General features: G+C 43.0%; 1 protein-coding gene across 1 annotated transcript in view; it reads left to right on the forward strand.

Annotated features, from left to right (window-relative positions):
- Positions 1–17,808, forward strand: part of usp22 (ubiquitin specific peptidase 22) — a 39,581-nt gene extending 21,773 nt beyond the window's left edge. The window contains exons 5-13 of the mRNA XM_030077546.1: positions 3,747–3,913; positions 5,988–6,135; positions 6,676–6,778; positions 11,180–11,338; positions 12,003–12,129; positions 13,737–13,828; positions 13,998–14,060; positions 14,345–14,494; positions 14,881–17,808. Of these exons, the coding sequence (XP_029933406.1) occupies positions 3,747–3,913; positions 5,988–6,135; positions 6,676–6,778; positions 11,180–11,338; positions 12,003–12,129; positions 13,737–13,828; positions 13,998–14,060; positions 14,345–14,494; positions 14,881–14,923 (1,052 nt within the window). The 3' untranslated portion in view covers positions 14,924–17,808. The remainder of the gene's footprint in view (positions 1–3,746; positions 3,914–5,987; positions 6,136–6,675; positions 6,779–11,179; positions 11,339–12,002; positions 12,130–13,736; positions 13,829–13,997; positions 14,061–14,344; positions 14,495–14,880) is intronic.
- The last annotated feature ends 514 nt before the right edge of the window (positions 17,809–18,322 follow it).

Here is an 18,322-nt window from a genome sequence, read left to right on the forward strand (position 1 = left end):
AAGCGTTTTTTTAACCAACGCGGACCTGCGCGACCAAAGTGAAGCGATGGACGTGTCTAGATAAAAAGAAATAGCTTCAGGTTTGCGCGCACCTTCAGAGGTGATGTTTGAAAGAATTTTTTTTTTAGTATTTTTTTGAGGCTGTACATTTATTTTAGAAAAGTCCTTCTCTTTCTGCCTTTAGGAAAACCTTCACTCTCCCATTCGTCACGTCGACGACGTTCTCTTCGAAAGATCTCTACGTCTGCGGCTGCGAAGGTTGATAAGCGGTTGTGGTTGTGCAATACAACTTCAGGAATCCTGCAACTCGCTTCCCCAACCCGTGTAGCCGATACGTCTGGAGGAGCAGCAAATAAGTTTTGAGTAATAGACAGAAACACAAACACCGTCTCGCTACTGAACAAACAGCTTCAGAATGGATGTGTGTTTGTTCTAGCCAATGATGGAAGCAGCTAGTAGGTGCACTGACTCGCCTCTTTCCCATGTCTGTGCAGTATATACCATCATCTGCACAGGTGAATGTAATGCAGACTATTATTAGGAACACATCCTGTTGAGTCGGCCGTATTGCAGCACACACAGTCTAAAAATGTTCTTAAGACTTTGTTCCTTCGCTCATCCTCACTCATGTTTCGGTCAAGCACTCTGATCGATCCGCTCCAGTTGAAGTGCATCTCCACCGCCATTTTACTGATCCGCGCGGGTCAGAGACAAAAATAACAACCATCAAACAAACAAACAAACAAACAAACAAACTGCGTCGCCGTTACCTCATCTCAGAGAGCAGCGGAGAGCGAGGGAGAGAAAACTGGCAGAGCGTGCGAGCTCCGGGTTCGGCTGACGTTTAACACCTCGCAGCAGCCCTCGGGGATCTGCTCTGCCACCATTAACATCCCTGAGCTGTCACTGTCTCCTGGGAGGAAACCAGGGAGAGAGAGGACACACACACACACACACACACCGAGTGAACACAACACATTCACATCACAGGAACTCCGTGCTCAAGTCCAAATGTTGCTCACGTGTGATTTTTGGATGACTCATATCTGTTGCAGGACACGACCGCCTGATATCTGATCGCAACACGAACTGACAGCCGTGGCAGGAAGACGCAGAGGAGCGATAACAGAAGATGTCACGTCCGTCTCTCCACCGACACCGCTCCCTTTGTCTCCAACACGGTTTAGGTTGCAGTTTGTTCCCTTAAAATTTTGACCGAGCTGAAGTGTGTCCCCCAACACCACGACGGGTTTTAGGAGCGTTTCGGATTTGTCGCACAGTTTTCCCTAAAGATCGAGGCGCTGCACCGCTGCTAGTTTCGCCGACAATGTAAGACGCTCACAATGAAGCATAAGCAAATTATCCAACTTCTAAAATTATTTCTGAATAGATAGATAGATAGATACTTTATTCATCTCGAAGGAAATTCACAGTTTTCAGCAGTATCCACAGAGTACAAGATTAAGTAAATAAAAAATAAAGAATAATAAAAAATCAAGAATAATAAAAATAAAGAAAATAAAAAATAAAGAATAATAAAAAATAAAGAATATAAAAAATAAAGAATAAAAGATGACACTCGAGATCTAAAGATCTAAGTACCCAATGTGCAAAAAACAATGTGCAACCCCCCCCCCCCCCCCCCCCCCCAAAAAAAAAAAAAACAGTGTGCATCGATACATACAATGTGCATAGATGTGGGCAATGTGCAAATTTACAGTATAATAGCAGCCTAACAAAGGGTTAACTGAATATCCGGATTTAGGGCCCTAATAGGCGAGGATTAGACCATGTCATTTATATCTTATATCTGATTTCCGATACCCAGTCCAAGGCTGCATTAAGTGACGACGTCTGAATGTGCACAAAGTTCAGTTAAGATGCCTTAATATCCAATCTGCTAAACCACTGGAGGAGGTGGCTAAGCTCTCGTGTATGTAGGGATTGCAGTCTGCATATCATCAGACATCTCAAAACGCATTCACCTGTAAAACAGCAAGAAATCAGCCCGTGACGTGTTGCATTCCAGGGCCAAAAAATATGGAAGGCGTGGTAATTCACATCTCATATCTCTTTTCTTACGTTAGTTCTTATTGTGTATTTTTAGTTTTAGCCTTTATAGTCTTTATTGTATATATTTAGCTTTTATTCTATTTTATTTAACCCTATAAAGCCATTCGTATCATATATGATACACATTTTCAATTCTGTTTTTCGTTTTCAGTTTAATCAATACTTGACCAAAATACTGTTGTAGACCTTTGAACACTTCCCCTGTTCACCCTGGACCATACCATTGGCACTTCAAGTACATATCATATTTGGTCGTGTAATAACATATTTTTAAATTTTTTATATATATATTTTGTTATAGGACTAAATAAAGGGTTCAATTTCAAAAAATTGGAATTTTCTGCCAATTCTTTCATAGTTCTGGCTTTATAGGGTTAAATTTATTATATGTTTCTACTGTTGCTGCTGGAACACCAGAATTTCCCCGGTTGGGATCAATACAGTATATCTATCTATCTATCTATCTTTCTATCTATCTATCTATCTATAATGTGTGCAGCTGAAGGCAGGTGTAGGGACCACTTATGGAAATGGGCGCTGATTATGCTGATGGTCCAGGCAAGGCGATGGAAACTCACAAATGTACACATTCGAAAACGGTGAATCCAGCCTGAATCCATGAAGTTGTGTATGATACTGTGGTAATAGCGCTGGCTGCCTTCACGGACCCACACGTATCCTCCTTCCCGCTGAAACAGTCGATGCACGCAGGAGCGCAGCGGTCCATTAAACACTCGCCTCCACTGCTGCCGTCTCGTCGGCGCGCAGCTTTCACGAGCCCTGCCTCGACTACTTCATATTTTTAGTCAAGTTAAAATGTAGTCGCTCAAGAGTATCAAAGGTCATTATGAACACGTCTGTTTCCATTTGTTTTTACATATTGTGTGGGATAATGAAATCCAACCAGCGATCTGAGGTCACATTTCACTGTGAAGTGCGAGGATGCAAATCAGAACCGGCCCGGCGAGATCTGACGACTAAACTCCAGTTTCAGAAGCCGCAGGAAGGACAGCTGTAGTGTAGCTGCAGCCGTAGTGTTCGCTGTTCAGCTCTCTGGACACTTTTGGCTGTCCTCCTTGCTCACGCCGGCTCGGCCAAGCCACCAAGGTCACCAGAGTTTGTCCGCCGTCTCAGGTGAACGATGTGCGATTTTACTTACGCCGACAAATTCTGATATGAGCGCTCAGATACGAGTCGCACGGCGAAGAAATGTGTCCCCTTCTGGTTAGAACCAAGTCACAGGAGGGGCAAACATTTTAACACTTTCAGCTGCACAGTGTGAATGCAGCCTCTTTACACACACACACACACACACACACACACACACACACACATACAGACACACATACACACAAGTGTGCGCTGGTTGTCTGCCTTTCACAGTGCTGCAGCTGGGTAGGTCCACTGCAGCAGCTTTGACAGCAAAGAAAAATGACCTCACTCTCTTTCTCTCTCTCACTCTCTTTCTCTCTCTCTTTCTCTCTTTCCTTCTTCCTTCTGTATCCCTCTTCCTCCTCTCCTTCTCCATCTCTTATGTGCCTTCTCTTTCTCCCCTTTTCTCTATTTCTCCATCTCTATCTTCCTGTCTCTCCTCATCACTCCATTTCTCCCTCCCTCCTCTTGTCCTCTCCCTCTCTCTCCCCCCTCTCTCCCCCTCTCCTCCTCTCTCCCAGGTCTCCGTGGTCTGATAAACCTGGGCAACACGTGCTTCATGAACTGCATCGTCCAGGCGCTGACACACACCCCGCTGCTGCGCGACTTCTTCCTGTCCGACCGGCACAAGTGCGAGATGCAGAGCAACTCCTGCCTGGTGTGTGAAATGTCGCAGCTCTTCCAGGAGGTACCTCGCCTGTCTTTCTTTCTCATCACTCGTTCAGGACAGCAGAAGGAGGGAAGGAGAAGGAGGAGGAGGAGGAAAAGAGCGGTGACTCTGGCCTCGTGTGAAACGTTCATGCAAATAAGCTCAAGTGCAAACAACAGGGAAGGCTGGAAGGACGGAGAGGTAGAGGAAGAGCAGAGAGGGAGGAGGAGAGAGAGAGAACGATAAGTGTTCAGCATCCTGGCGTGTAGTCACTTTGTCAGCTCTCTTGTTTGATCACTAGATGTTGGATTCATCATTCTGCGCGCGTTGCTTTGGCAAACACAAGTGTTCCCTTGGCATGCCAATAAAGCATTTTGAGTTGAATTAAGGAGAACGAAGGCGGGAGGAGAAGAGGAGGATGGATTCAGGAGTTGGAGGGGAAAACAGTAATGTCAGAATACACAAATTCAGTCTGATTTCACACAGTTTTGCTGTGGCTGACAAATTGCTAGCGTGATGGATGAATCCGAAACTGGTGGTTTTGGAACAGATGGCTTTGAAGCGTGCAGTTTGTCGCGTTCCAAGAAGTGAGATTCGTGGTCTGCACGGCCCTCAGCGGTCCAACATAAAGTCCAGCATGTCACATCAGTGGAACAACTCCCACGCCGTGTTTCTGACTGTCTGACTTTTCATCAGATGGCGTGACATAGACGGAGATAGACAGACATTATAAGAGAGACAACATGTCTTCTTAACCCTCTGAACCCCAAGCAGTTTTTGGGTGTTTTCTGCTCCCCTCACATTTCGGCTCACTGTGGGCTTGTTTTTCTGCTGCACCTCTATGGAAACAGCACAGCTGTGGCTATCACCTGAAGCCATTCAAAAATGTCTTTCACACAGTATGAAAGAGTTATAGTGCCATAAATAATTAAAAAATAAAAAAGGCAAACTGATTTTTTTTTTTTTGATAATTTATTTTACAAAAATCGAGAAACATTGGAATAAATGTACAGAACATTTTTTCAGGTGCCCACAAGTGTCACTGATCCAGGAAAAAAAAAAGTAGGGCTTCACATGATTTATTTCCTGAAATATTAACATTTTTCCAACCTGTATAAACTTAGGCGTTTTTACTGCCTTGCGCCCTTCCATGTTACTACTGCTGCCTACACACTGAAATTCAGTGAATTTTTGACACGTGACTGTTGGGCTCACCTGAATCAATCAAGATGTCTCAGATCTGCTGAAAACCGCAGAATTTTCTCTTTTTTGAATGATCTGGATTGAGTAAACGACTATTTTTTTGGCAAATTGTTGAATGAAGCATGTATAATAAAATGATTAGAATGAAAAATCACTTTTTGAGGCTTAGTTTCGTCCTTTTTTCTACCGCTAAACGGAAGTCGGACATGTTGCATTCAGGGACCGTCGGAAAATTTAAATTCCGACAAAAAAATAGGTTTTTAAAGCTTCCAGCTATGATAAACGGTTGAATTTTGGCAATTTTTAAAAAAATACATGTCTTTCTATCCCGCCAGCGGGTTTGGGGTTCAGGGGGTTAATCTGGTCCCGGCTTGAGAAAAATTACGATAACAAAAAATATCTAGTCTCCACTCCAATGCTGCAGTGTTTTACTGCGTTGAAAAACAGCCCTCAGCATCAGCAGCTTCATGTTACTCGGGTCATGAACTCGCCTGTAGATGTCAGTGATGAACAGGGCTAATGCCAGAATAACAATGCCCTGTGTTTGCTTTTCACACAGCTTCAAAACTGATCAAAAGGCTCCTCAGTTCATCTACATGAACTGGAACACGATAAGCATAAGCTACAACACTCAGTATTTGTGCTGGACAGACTTTAAAGACATTTAAGTGTCCATTCATTTTTGAATTGGACTGGAGACGTGATAGATCTGGATTCGCCTAAAGATTTACGCCACCCTTTACACGCCACTGTTTTTACAGAAATATAACGAGACAATTCCAGAGGCAGGTGAAAGTCTGGGAATTTATAGAAGGTGTTTTCTGACCTGTGAGAGCTTACCACAGTGAAGGAGGACGTGTTCTTCCTCATAACCTCACTGTAAATAACCTTACTGTTCCTAAACCTGCAGTTCTACTCCGGCCACCGCTCGCCCCACATCCCGTTCCGCCTGCTGCACCTGGTCTGGACTCACGCCCGTCACCTGGCCGGCTACGAGCAGCAGGACGCCCACGAGTTCCTCATCGCAGCGCTGGACGTCCTGCACAGACACTGCAAGGGTCAGACACACACACACACACACACACGCACACACCGAGTCATGGGCATATGCACATGTATACAGGCTGATGATGCACGATAGCACATAAACATTCAGGGCTTCCGCATGTCATGGAATTTCTAGAAGCCCAAAAGTCTCAAAGTCGGGGAATTTAATAAATTCTTCGGACAAGTTGTGGAATTTTCTCCGTCTCAGTTGACAAAGTCACACACACTGCGCAATACTATCGGAAATGACCATTTCATCACAGAGAGAGAGAGAGCTGTAGAGGACAGGAAGAGTGAGCGAGCGAGAAGACTTTGACCTGACAAGGTGAGAGAGAAAGAGAGGATGAAGAGAGGAGAGAGCGAGAGAGAGCTCGCTGAAGCAAAGATGGAGAGACAGCAAGAGCAGCACGGACTCTGTTAGATCTCTCTCTCTTTCTACACTGCAGCTCAGTTTGCAGGGAGAATTTGGGGTGAGGTTTACGTCACAGTCTTTGTTTTTGTGTGTGTGTGTGTGTGTGTGTGTGTGTGTGTGTGTGTGCTCATCCATACAGATGACAACGGGAAGAAAGCCAACAACCCCAACCACTGCAACTGTATCATCGACCAAATCTTCACAGGAGGCCTGCAGTCCGACGTCACCTGTCAAGTCTGCCAGTAAGTGTGCATGTGTGTGTGTGTGTGTGTGTCTGCAAAATTCATCATTGGTTTACTAACATATGTAAGAGTCCCACTTTTTACTGCATGATTACTGAACTTAAGCTGCACTCTGCTTCCGTCCCCCAGAGGATTAGTTTGAAAAAAAAAAAAGGTTTTGTTCTGTTTTCAGCTGCTGGAAGTTAGAGGGAATGTTCTGCTAACTTGCTGGTTTAAAGACACTAAAGCGTTGTATTGCAGCATGATGTCTGCAGGTCCTTTTTTAAAAAAAAAATTTGTACGGGTTTTAAATTGGACTCGCAAGGTCTTAAATATGTTAAATGCTGCATTTGAGGTCTTAAAGTGTTGCTTTTTCCATATAATTACATTACATAATGGCGAGAAATACTCAAATGGATGTCAAATTTTTGGGTTGGCACTGGCCTTAAAATTTATAAAGCTCTTAAAAAGTCTTAAATTTAACTTACAGATACCCGTGTTCATTCTGTAACTCGCTAATTTACTTTTGCATCATAAAATTCAAGAAGGAGCTGTCTGTGCTGCTAATGAGGGATGGAATCGGTGTAAATCATAACACCACCTGCCACTGAATGCTTTGACGTGTCTTAGGCTGGCATCACACCGACCGGCAGTACAAGAAGTATTTAGTTTGGTCATTTCCAGTGTTGCTGCGGTTTGGAGGCAGTACGATCAGTCTCACAAGCATTTTGCCGTGGAGCTACGAGCGGCGCTTCAGGTTGAACTCGGTTTAACTGGAATCTGAAAATCTATGTTCATTAGCGTCACTTCAACATAACATTTTGAGCAATCTGACCAATCCAAATAGCCGTACTTCTTTAAAACAGTGGAAGCTTCTCAGATGAGCAGCGAAACATCAAGATTACACAGAAAGGAAAGTCCAGTTGCCTTTGACTTGACCTGGATGATTGAAAACCTTCACTGGCAAACTCAAAGCTAACAGGGCAGGACTCTCAGGAACCAACAGACCGAAGCAACAACAACGCAGGCCATATTGGAGAAATGTGTCATTGCTGTTTCTAAGCAAAGCAACGTGCTTTCTGCTCTTGTGCTTCGTAGTGAGACGCAATTTGTCTCTTTTTGCCTAAACCCCAACTCAGAAATCCCTCAGTTTACCAAACACTGATGTGTTTTCTACTCTCTGTATGGAGAGGAAATGATCACTGGAGCAACACAATCTATTTCAGCGTTTGGTTTTTTTTAAGTGTAGCTGTTTTCGATGCTGGCTGCCTCTCTGTCCGTCTGGCTTGACTTGATGCAGTCGGCACTGAAACGTCTTGTGCTTTTTCAGTTAAACAAAAAAAAAAAAAAAAAAAAAGGCTCAAAGAGATTGTGCTGCACTTGTGATTGTTTTTGCCTCCATCATGCTGCTGCCCTCCTGAGACGCACCGGCCTGCCTGACTGCTAAAGAGGCGGCTGATATGCGGCGGAATCACCTGATATTTGTCATCGGCTTTATTTATTTATTTATTTATTTCCTGTCTCACCGTCCTGGCTCGGAGCCTCCTGACTCTCTGTCCCGAGGTGACCCCCCCTCCCCTCCATCCTGCCTGTCCTCTGCTGCGCATCATGCAGCCCCACACTGGGAGCAGGACTGATGCAGACTGCGTATATACGCACATGCACGCTGCACGCACTCCCACACACAAGGACACACACGTTCACATGCTGAAACACACACACACACACGTGCACACACACATGCACCCATCTGCGTATATTGACATACCAGTCCACTACACTGCAGCAACAGGGACTTCCTTTCATAGCGCAGGGACTCTAAAGTTGAACTCTAGCTCCTCCTGCTGGTCAGAGCGAGTACTGGCCCTTGATGCTTTGAGACACATTTTTCACTTAAGACTCGAGGCGTTTAGCAGACACTCCTTACCCAGAGTGACTTGCAGTAAGTGCGGCAGTGTAGCAGTAACTAAAAGCTTCACTTCCTAGTTCATCAATTTTGCAAGCAGTCAGTGGGATTGAGTGCAACAGCGCCAAGACACAATCAATACCTTGGTGTCAGGTGTTTTTCCAAGGTTGTTTTGTCTGCAGAACACTGAAAGTTGAAAGATTAGTGACACCCAGGAGGGCAACATTAATGTTCATAATTTGTCTTGTCATACCTACCTGCAGTTTTAGGGCGGAGGGTTAATTTTGGTCAAATGGGAGCACATTAATCACACAGGTCTGACCCAAATTGACTGGGCCGACACCGTGCTGAAAGGGTGTTTCCTCACAGTAATACGTCTGCAAATATTGGGTCACCCTAGATGTATGGGTATCAGTGTTGACCAGTACGCAAAAAAGAATGCAGTAAAAACACCTTAGACCATTTGAAACAGTGTTATCATTAATATAAGCAGTAAAATATGAAGCCTCCAGTATATATCTATTTAATTATCAAATTTGAGGACTCCTTGCCACAGTTGTTTTTATTTTAAATATCAGTGTATCCTTCTAGAAAGTCTTATACTCCCAAATGTCAAATAAAATTGCAAGAAAACCTTTAACAGTGTGTATAATACATTCATAAATTCATGTAGAAGACTCAAATTTCTGTAGATTGGCTGTATAGTGTTGTGATATCATGTTATGATTTTCTCGCTTTTTTTTCCATGTTGTGTGCCTTTTATTTTGTGCAAAAGAAAAAATCTGGGGAAAAAAGACAAACATGAGATGCAAAATCCAGTATCAGTCGGGCTTTAAAACGATCCAACCCAATTACAAGAGGAGTTTGCTCAGGTTTAAAATGAGAGTCTAATATCACTGAAACATGTTTAGTAGGAAAACAGAACAGTTTCGCTCATTGTAATTTGCAGGAATGTTGGCAGAATCGCCCTGTTTCAACTCTGTAAAGCTGAGAAAATAAGTGTAAAGGTATCAATTATTCATTCCAGCTCTCCTAGCATAAACAGTGGGATAATCCTTTGTTATACTTTGGGGCCACAACAGGCACAATCCCCAAAGAGAGTCTGACAGCACAAGCGATGATCCACAAATGCAGCTGATTCTGACGCTGATGCTCCGTGTTTGTTTACCCCGGAAGAAAGTATTTTCCCGGAGCAGGTTTTTGAAGGCAATGACTTTTCCCTTGAGGCTTTTGTTCGATAAATTATGCATCGCTTGAAATTTTGCCATGTGAAATGTAACCCGAAGTAATGTGTGCGAATGCAACACGGAGGCAACTCATCCTCCACTTCGGACCAAAGGAAATGGACAGCAGGTTTAAAAACATCTCAGCTCTGTCTCTTCTACAAAGCCCACAGCATCCTAAACCTTGTGAGGAGAATGAGTCCATCGACTCGTTTCAGCTTCAAGGAACCGGCGAATCAAAACGGACAGACTCTCCATCCCTGCTGTCGGGGTGTCTGCGAGTCCTTAACAAAGTCATCCAAGTGTCTTAAATTCAATTTCATATTAGGCTTTTAAAGTCATTACAGAGTCCTAATGTTGAATTCACAAGGTCTTTTCATTTATCTGTCCATTTATTATTATTTTTTTTTAAATTAGTGCATCAGATCAATGTTTCTGCTGTTACAAACCAATCAACCTCCTGGAGCTAATCCTTCCTTTACACTGAAAATAACCCTCCTCACTTTATACTGACCTTCTTGGACTTCTGTGGAAAAAAGTCCTGGACCTCTGCACTGGACCAGTAATATAGGACTTGCCTGAATACTTACCTGCAGTGTTTATTTGAATAAGAAGGAGATGGTTTGTCCAAAAATCAGTTCTTTAATGTTAAAACGTCTCAAAGATCTTAAGAAACACTCTGACCTGTACCTTGCAAAGCCAACCCGGAGTCTCTCATATTTTTGTTATTACATGTTTAAATCACTAAAGAAAGCTTATCTGACTGCACACATGCATTGGTAATCATTGAGTAAAAGCCACCATACCCGCCAAGACATTATTTACTGTGGAGTCTGGTGTGACAGTGAGGCAGTAGGTCCACGTAGCAGCCAAACACTCTTGTTACAACAGTAACACCTGAGAGAGTACCATTTGATGCTGCAAGCAGATATGTTTTTTTTCCATGAGGTGCAGCTGGGGATTCAACTTAAATCAGGACACATTTCATCCACAAAAATAACAAGGATAGTGGCACTTTGATGGTGAAAGTCTCTCGTGGGTGGAACCACATTGCATTACCGGCCTTGAATCAAATCCCACCAGAACTTTCTTTTCAGATGATGCAGTGAAGAGCGCAAAGGTCTGTGCCTCAGTGCCAAGACACAATTGATGCTGGACTTTTATTTTTTGTGGCCCTCCTACTCAGTCTCCCTTTCCCTTTATAAAGCAAGGTTCCTCCTTAGATCTGTGATGGATGTCTGCACCTGTCTTCTTGTACGAACGCACCCTCACATCTCTCTGTCTTCCTCCCAGCGGTGTGTCGACCACCATCGACCCGTTCTGGGACATCAGCCTGGACCTGCCGGGCTCCTCCACCCCCTTCTGGCCCCTCAGCCCCGGAGGCGACGGCTCGGCGCTCAACGGGGAGAGTCACACCACCGGAGCCACGACGCTCACCGACTGCTTGCGCAGGTAATCCAGTCGACGAATTTGGTCTGTAACATCAGCTTCAAGCCTGTAGTCACTTCAGCAATCACAAGTAAACTAAGACCAGCCTCAATAAGTAGTAAAGTATACATTCTAGTACTTAACTCTAATTATTAGGTCGTAAAATTGTCAATACAATTATGTTGTAAGTTATACATGCTTAAGTTACATGGAAGTTATACATGCTTATATACATGCTTAACCTATTCACATTTTGCAGATGCTTTTACAAAAAGCGACGTACATGTTTCTCATATCCTTTTTATATATTGCATATATGGTCTTGTTAATCTTGTTAGGTATTTATGTCAGATACAGCAATAAACCTGTTTGTTAAATCTTTTTTGGCCATACTGGCCACAAAATGTTTTGTATTCACTGTATTGTTTTTTTCAACATAAACATGCATATACATGAATATATATACGCATATAATACAGAGACACAAGTCCAGAGGCCTCACACAGTGGGGTGTAAATGCGCACACACATAAACAAACAAACTCACACACAGACATGCACTCCAATGTTCCCCCAAAAGCACTTACTCATCTCTGAAAATTCAGAGCCCTCAGGTAGCAGCATCATCGACAAAAAGACACACACACACACACACACACACTGACTAAATCCATTCCCGTCCTGTCCAGATTCACCAGACCGGAGCACCTCGGCAGCAGCGCCAAGATCAAGTGTAGCGGTTGCCATAGTTACCAGGAGTCGACCAAACAGCTGACCATGAAGAAGCTGCCCATCGTGGCCTGCTTTCACCTCAAAGTAAGCGTGTGTGTGTGTGTGTGTGTGTGTGTGTGTGTGTGCGTGCATGTGAATTTTACATATTTGAAAAACAGGCAGAAAGTTGGGGCTGATTTTGCCAGTGTGTCTTGCCAGTTTTGATCATAACCAACAGTCACATTTGTTTTATTGCAATTTTTGACCCTTACATCTGGAATACTTCATTACAACAGCAAATTGAACTAAAACGTTGTCTTTAGCTAATGCAAACATGCTCGCACACTCTGATTAACGGAGTTTCCCATAGGTTCTGGAGTCTATTCCAGATGGAGAAAATCTTGGGACAAACCATGGAATATCGTGGATTTTTTCACCCTCAATTAAAAAAGTATACATCAGTAACTAGTTATTCACTAAACGCAATATTTGTTTCTCTTTCTTACTCTCTTATCACTTCTGAATCGGCACCCAACATGGTTGTCCTTGCCTCGTTTACTTTTTGTATTGGTGATTGAACCTTTGGCATCAAGAGACACCAAATTTGTGATAGAGTCCATGAAATATCCCTTTATGCAGATGATATAATTTTATTCGTAACGAATCCGGAAAGGTTAGTACCTCATCCGCTCAACACAATCAATAAATTTGGAAATTTCTCAGAACATAAAATAAATTATTGTAAATCAAATGCTAATCTCTTGAACAGGATGCCAACAAAACACATGCTTTAGGACAGCTGGCCACAAGTGTCTGAATCTGAAGTGCATTTAACATATCAGTCAAGGTCAAAGTAAACTTCATTACTATGATTATTTAAAAACAAAAAAAAAAACATGCAGATTCACATCAGTCATGGAGTTTCAAAATTTTGGTCATGGCTCAGTCAGAATTTTACATTTTACGTAGAGTCTTATGAACTCTGAGCCACAGTTGTGAAAAATGAATACACAAGAGTTTCTCCTTCCATTGAACAGCTGTGATGGATCACCCGGCCTTAAAGAAACTGTTAACCCCCAAATAATTTCATCATTTTATATTTCAGTAGAGACTCATGGTATAAAAATGCTGTTTCAGGTGATTCCCCACTCTGACAAGAATAATATTCTGGGGCAGAAACTCTTTATACATCATTAATCTTGCATTTCTGCTTCAGATTATCTGTTTTTTTCCCATTCATTAGTCAAGCTCAGTCGCAAGACTGTCTTGTCCCAGTGCTTGGCTCGTATCGCTTGTGTTTTTTTTTCTCTCTGTCTCAGAGAAAAAGCTGTAGGTCAGATGAATATTATCTCATAAAAACTGGTTTCAGGGGGAAATATGCTAACAGCCAGGCATTTGGTGCAATACAAATAAACAGTAAACAAAGACGACATACACGAAGATACATGAGCAGTGACACAGTGGGAGGAGCAGAGGATTAGACAACCGCACAAGTGAAATTACAGGAGTGAAGAATATATTTTCAGTACATCAGATTATGTGGCAACATGTAAATTGGAGAGTAGCCTTCCAGCGATGCAGCATGGTCATCCGTGCTTTATGGGAATTTTATCGACATAGACAAACATCTTTTGACCTATCACACTGCTCACAAGTGTTATTGAAGAGCTCTCTAGATTCCCCTTCAACACGCCCTGTGTCTCTCTGTTCAGAGGTTTGAACACTCGGCCAAGCTGCGGCGGAAGATCACAACCTACGTCTCCTTCCCGTTAGAGCTGGACATGACGCCCTTCATGGCTTCCAGGTCAGTATGGACAGTTTCAATGTTTTATCATCACAGTGAATGTTTTGGCCTTTCATTCCTCATCGGCGTTACACAGTTTGTTTTTGAAGAGGACGACAAAAGACGTTAAAAGCAAGGTAAGGATTCAGGGCCTGTCGTGACTGACCTTGTTGCCTCTGCTGTGTTTCAGTAAAGAGAGCAGGATGAACGGGCAGTACCAGCAGACAGTCGACCCCTTCAACAACGACAACAAGTAAGGCACACACCTCCAGCCGCTGTCTTTTATGTTTGAGACATTAATGTGGAAAAGTAAAAATGCCCTGGGAACTGATTTTAACAAAGTACTGCAAGCGGTTATTTCACTTTTTCAGCATAAAATTCAGATTCTTAGGAGTGGCTTTGAAAAACAGATGTTCTCCTTTTCTTTGTCCCAAACAATTATCGTTTGGATGAAGCAAAGTGAAGATTTGACTGCCTTTGCACTTGCAGTATACATGCACCCTGGGTTGAGCTTGTTTCTCTCCCTCGCCTCATCAGGTATAGTCTGTTCGCAGTGGTGAACCACCAGGGGACGCTAGAGAGCGGCCACTACACCACCTTCATCCGGCAGCACAAGGACCAGTGGTTCAAATGTGACGACGCCATCATCACCAAGGCCAGCATCAAGGACGTCCTGGATAGTGAAGGGTGAGCAGATCAGACCACGCACATTTAATATTATCACAACACTGTTCTCTATTCACATCATTATAAAATTAAGATTTTTTTTGGCTACTGGTCAGACGAAGGAAGCAATTTAAAGACATCACTTTCACTCTGCTAACTTTCAATTAGACTTTATTGTTTTTGACATTTTGTTGAGTAAATGAGTCATTGATTAAACAAAAAATAATTGGTAGATTAAGTCACTGTGGAAAAAAGTTACTCGCTGCAGACCTTGAAAATATTATTTTAATTGAAATGACGTCTGACTGGGAATTTGTGTGCTTGGCTTTGTAATGGCTCATTCTCAGCGGCTTCTTGCTCATTAGCAAAGCTGCAGTCTGAGCCTCCGGTGCTTCTGTTTTCCCCAGGTACCTTTTGTTTTACCACAAACAGTTCCTGGAGTATGAATAGTTCCTCCGTCCGCGGAGCCGCAGGGAGAGACGGGAGAGGACGCAGTGGAAGGATTTGTTGGGGGATGAAGGTGATGGAGCGATGAGAGAGGCAAGGAAACACAAGCCTACCTGAACTCAGAATCACTCTTTGTGGCAGCATTCACGCTAACAAGAAGCACCCGGTATCCCCTGTGTCCACCAGGCACTTTTTTGTTTTTTCAGCTAACAGCACTCAGTCGACACAATGGAGAAGTGCTGGTCATGGCTCTTTTTGCTGCTAAGCGACTATTGAAAACCTGTTTGAAGGCTGGCGCTCTTTTGCTCAAAGTATTTTAAACACCTCGCACTAAAAAAGCAAAGCTCTCAGCACAGCTGCGAACTCGCACCAGGGAGTCGTTTCCACTGAAAACATTGAGGAAACAGATGCAAATGTTGTGAACGAAGAGATCGTCCCAGTGGACACATGACCCACCTCGCAGAGGTGTCGTTGGCCAGGCTCAAACCCACAAGGCCGACGCACGACGGCATGAAAGTCGGCGTTGCTACAAGTTGTTGAATCATACAAGCCTGAGGCGTTCAGGCTCCTCAACACCATCACATACATACATGTCTGTTAACTTGGAGAGTAAAAGACAATAATTTACTTCATAATGTCCTTATTCCTGTGAATCAACCTGTATATTAACCTATGGAACAGTATTGTAAATCCACAGTAATAGGTTGGTCGAGTAATGCACACCTGCTCAACTCCTCTTTGAGTTTTACTCCACATCAAAGATGAACTGTGTGGAAAAAGTCATTCGTCTCCCTTTTGTCCCAGCGGAAGACACATGAAATAATTTGATAACTGCTTCTAGGGATCAGATCAGATCAGATCAGAAATACTTTACTGATCCCCAAGGGGAAATTGGGTAATTGGATGCACTGGATCCAGGATCCAGATTGGGATCGAGCAGGATTTATTTATTTATTTATTTATTCGTTTTTTTTGGCCTATTTGTCAGAGGCAGTGCACATTGATAATTTACATTACTGTAAATGTACCAGCGTTATCCAGAGGCTACCTTTTATATGTCGTTCCTGACCAGGTGTTGCATAGACTCCCTACAAGTTAATAGAGGTAAAGGTAAATCAAAAAAAAAAAAAAAAAAAAAACAGAAAGAAAAGATAATAGAGTAAAGGCTTTCAAATCACAACAACATTGATAGTGATACACATTACATCAGATAAAATAAATTTAAAAAGTTCTGATAGAAGTTGACAGTAAAGTGGTGACGCGGAAGCAACAGCCGATGGTGCTGTTACTTAAAAAAAAACAAATACTTAGTGCACTTACATTTAATGAACTAGTTCTAGGATTTGCAGATCCTAAAAACATGGATCCAGTGTATCCTCCGTAACTTGATGCAGGCCTAGAAGGGAGTCACTTGAGCTTTATGCACTGAAATCTGAAATGGTACTGTAGAATCTGTTGCATAATGTTGAACAAAGAGTTTTCTGCAGCGCTGATGCAGGATAATGCAAGAACCTTCTACCAAACCTGCAAAGTGCAAGGACCCTCCACAAGGGGCTGCTTTATGCAATTTACTTTCACAATCCAAGTGTACAAACATTTTTTTTTTTTTTTTTTTGTCCACTCAAGGACTGCTGCACGCTTTTAAAGTACATCACAGATTAGGGTGATTATCATTAATCACGGATTATTGTGCACTTGCAATACTTTTTCCTTGGCATTCACTGGAATAAGGGCATTGCTAATCAACACTCTGTTTAAGACAACAATCGTGCTATTCTTCTATAAGAGAAAATACTACTCAACCAGTCTGCGCTCACTTTAAAACAACAAAAAAAAAAAAGTGGAAGGAGGTCAAAATGGATGGAGGAGAACGGAGTTGGATCCCGTGCTCGCTCGCTCTCAGTCGTTGCACACAGACGGAGGGGCAGAAGTTTGTTAATTGACTCTATTTGCTTCAGTTTGACCCGCGGGAGCCGAGCGGCGTCATCGCAGCCTCCAGCCGGCCTCGGCAGCAGCCGGGGCTCCGGGCCGACCCGGCAGCAGCTGGTCCAGGAGGGGGAAAATCTATTTTTCACTCATTTTCCTTTTCATTTTCCCAGATTTTACCAGCCGGCGTTGGATTTAAACTGCGGCGCTTTTCTGGTCACAAGCACACTTGTCTACCACACACACACACACACACACCTCCAGATGACCAAACATTTCAAGGATGGAAGTTGTCTTATGCATTTTTACGCATTATTATTCTGAATGCAAAAAAAAAAAAAAAAGAAAAAAGGAAAATCAACCCAACAAAGGGTATTGTGAACATTGTATAGCAAGACAGATTTTATTCCATTCACCACTTGTGATTAATTTGTAGTCGTCAGATACTGTGTACAGCTAGCATACATTTACCTAAATGAGGAAACTTTTTTTTTTTGACGGGAGAATGAGCGATAATGGATCCCGGCCCTCTTTTGTTTCCTCTAACGGGCACAGGGGGGAAAAAAAACACACAGTGAATATATTTTTATACATAATTAAAATGTTGGTTTACGGTTTTTCGCCCTCCCCGTCTCCCTCGAACCTCGTCCGTGTTACGTTGTGCTGTCAGTCATGTTTTTTTTGTTAAACTGGTGATGCTCATTGTCACGAGACTGCTGTCATGGCGCCTGAGCTTTTCCTCTCTCGTTTTTATTTGGCTTGTATTCTTTCTCTCTTTCTCTCTCTCTCTCTCTCTCATGGTGACGACATTACAGCGGCATATAGTTTGTGTTCTAGATATGTTGTCGTGATGCTGTTTCGGGTCAATGGCGAAAAAGAAATTGTGCAACGAAACAAAAGTGAAAAGAGGAGGAGCGATACTCTCACCACTGAGTGTGTATAACGGGCCGGGAAAAAAAAAAGGCCCTCAGCTCGATTCTGCAGTGTTAACCGTCGGCCGCATGTTGCTCTACTTTGTTGTGTTTGTATGTGTGTGTGTGCACGCGTATGTGCCAGAGAAAGCAAAAAAAAAAAAAGACAAAAAGACAAAAAAAAAAACAAAAAAACAAGCCCAGTGTAGGCGCGTTTGTGCAAAATGTGTGCTCCTGCGTGTAAAAATGTGTGTATGTGTTACCGTGTGTATGCACGTGTGTTGTGCGCGTGCGTATGTTTGTACGTATGTGTACTGAATCAGTACTTGCATTCAGCATGCCGTCTGAGCTGGGTATCACAGTTTGGTAGGACTTTTCCACATGTTGACGATGTATGTAAGAGTATATATGTACAGTTTGTATGTAAGAGACAAAATAGTGAAACCTCAAGTTTTGGTTCGTTCATCCATGTTGCTGGATCCGGCCGTGGGGGTCGGAGTCAGCAGGAACGTGTTTTGACCTCGTCAGTCATTCCTCCCACACACAAACACACACACACACACAC

This window comes from Myripristis murdjan, chromosome 19 (genome assembly GCF_902150065.1).
Source record: "Myripristis murdjan chromosome 19, fMyrMur1.1, whole genome shotgun sequence".
NCBI lineage: Eukaryota > Metazoa > Chordata > Actinopteri > Holocentriformes > Holocentridae > Myripristis > Myripristis murdjan.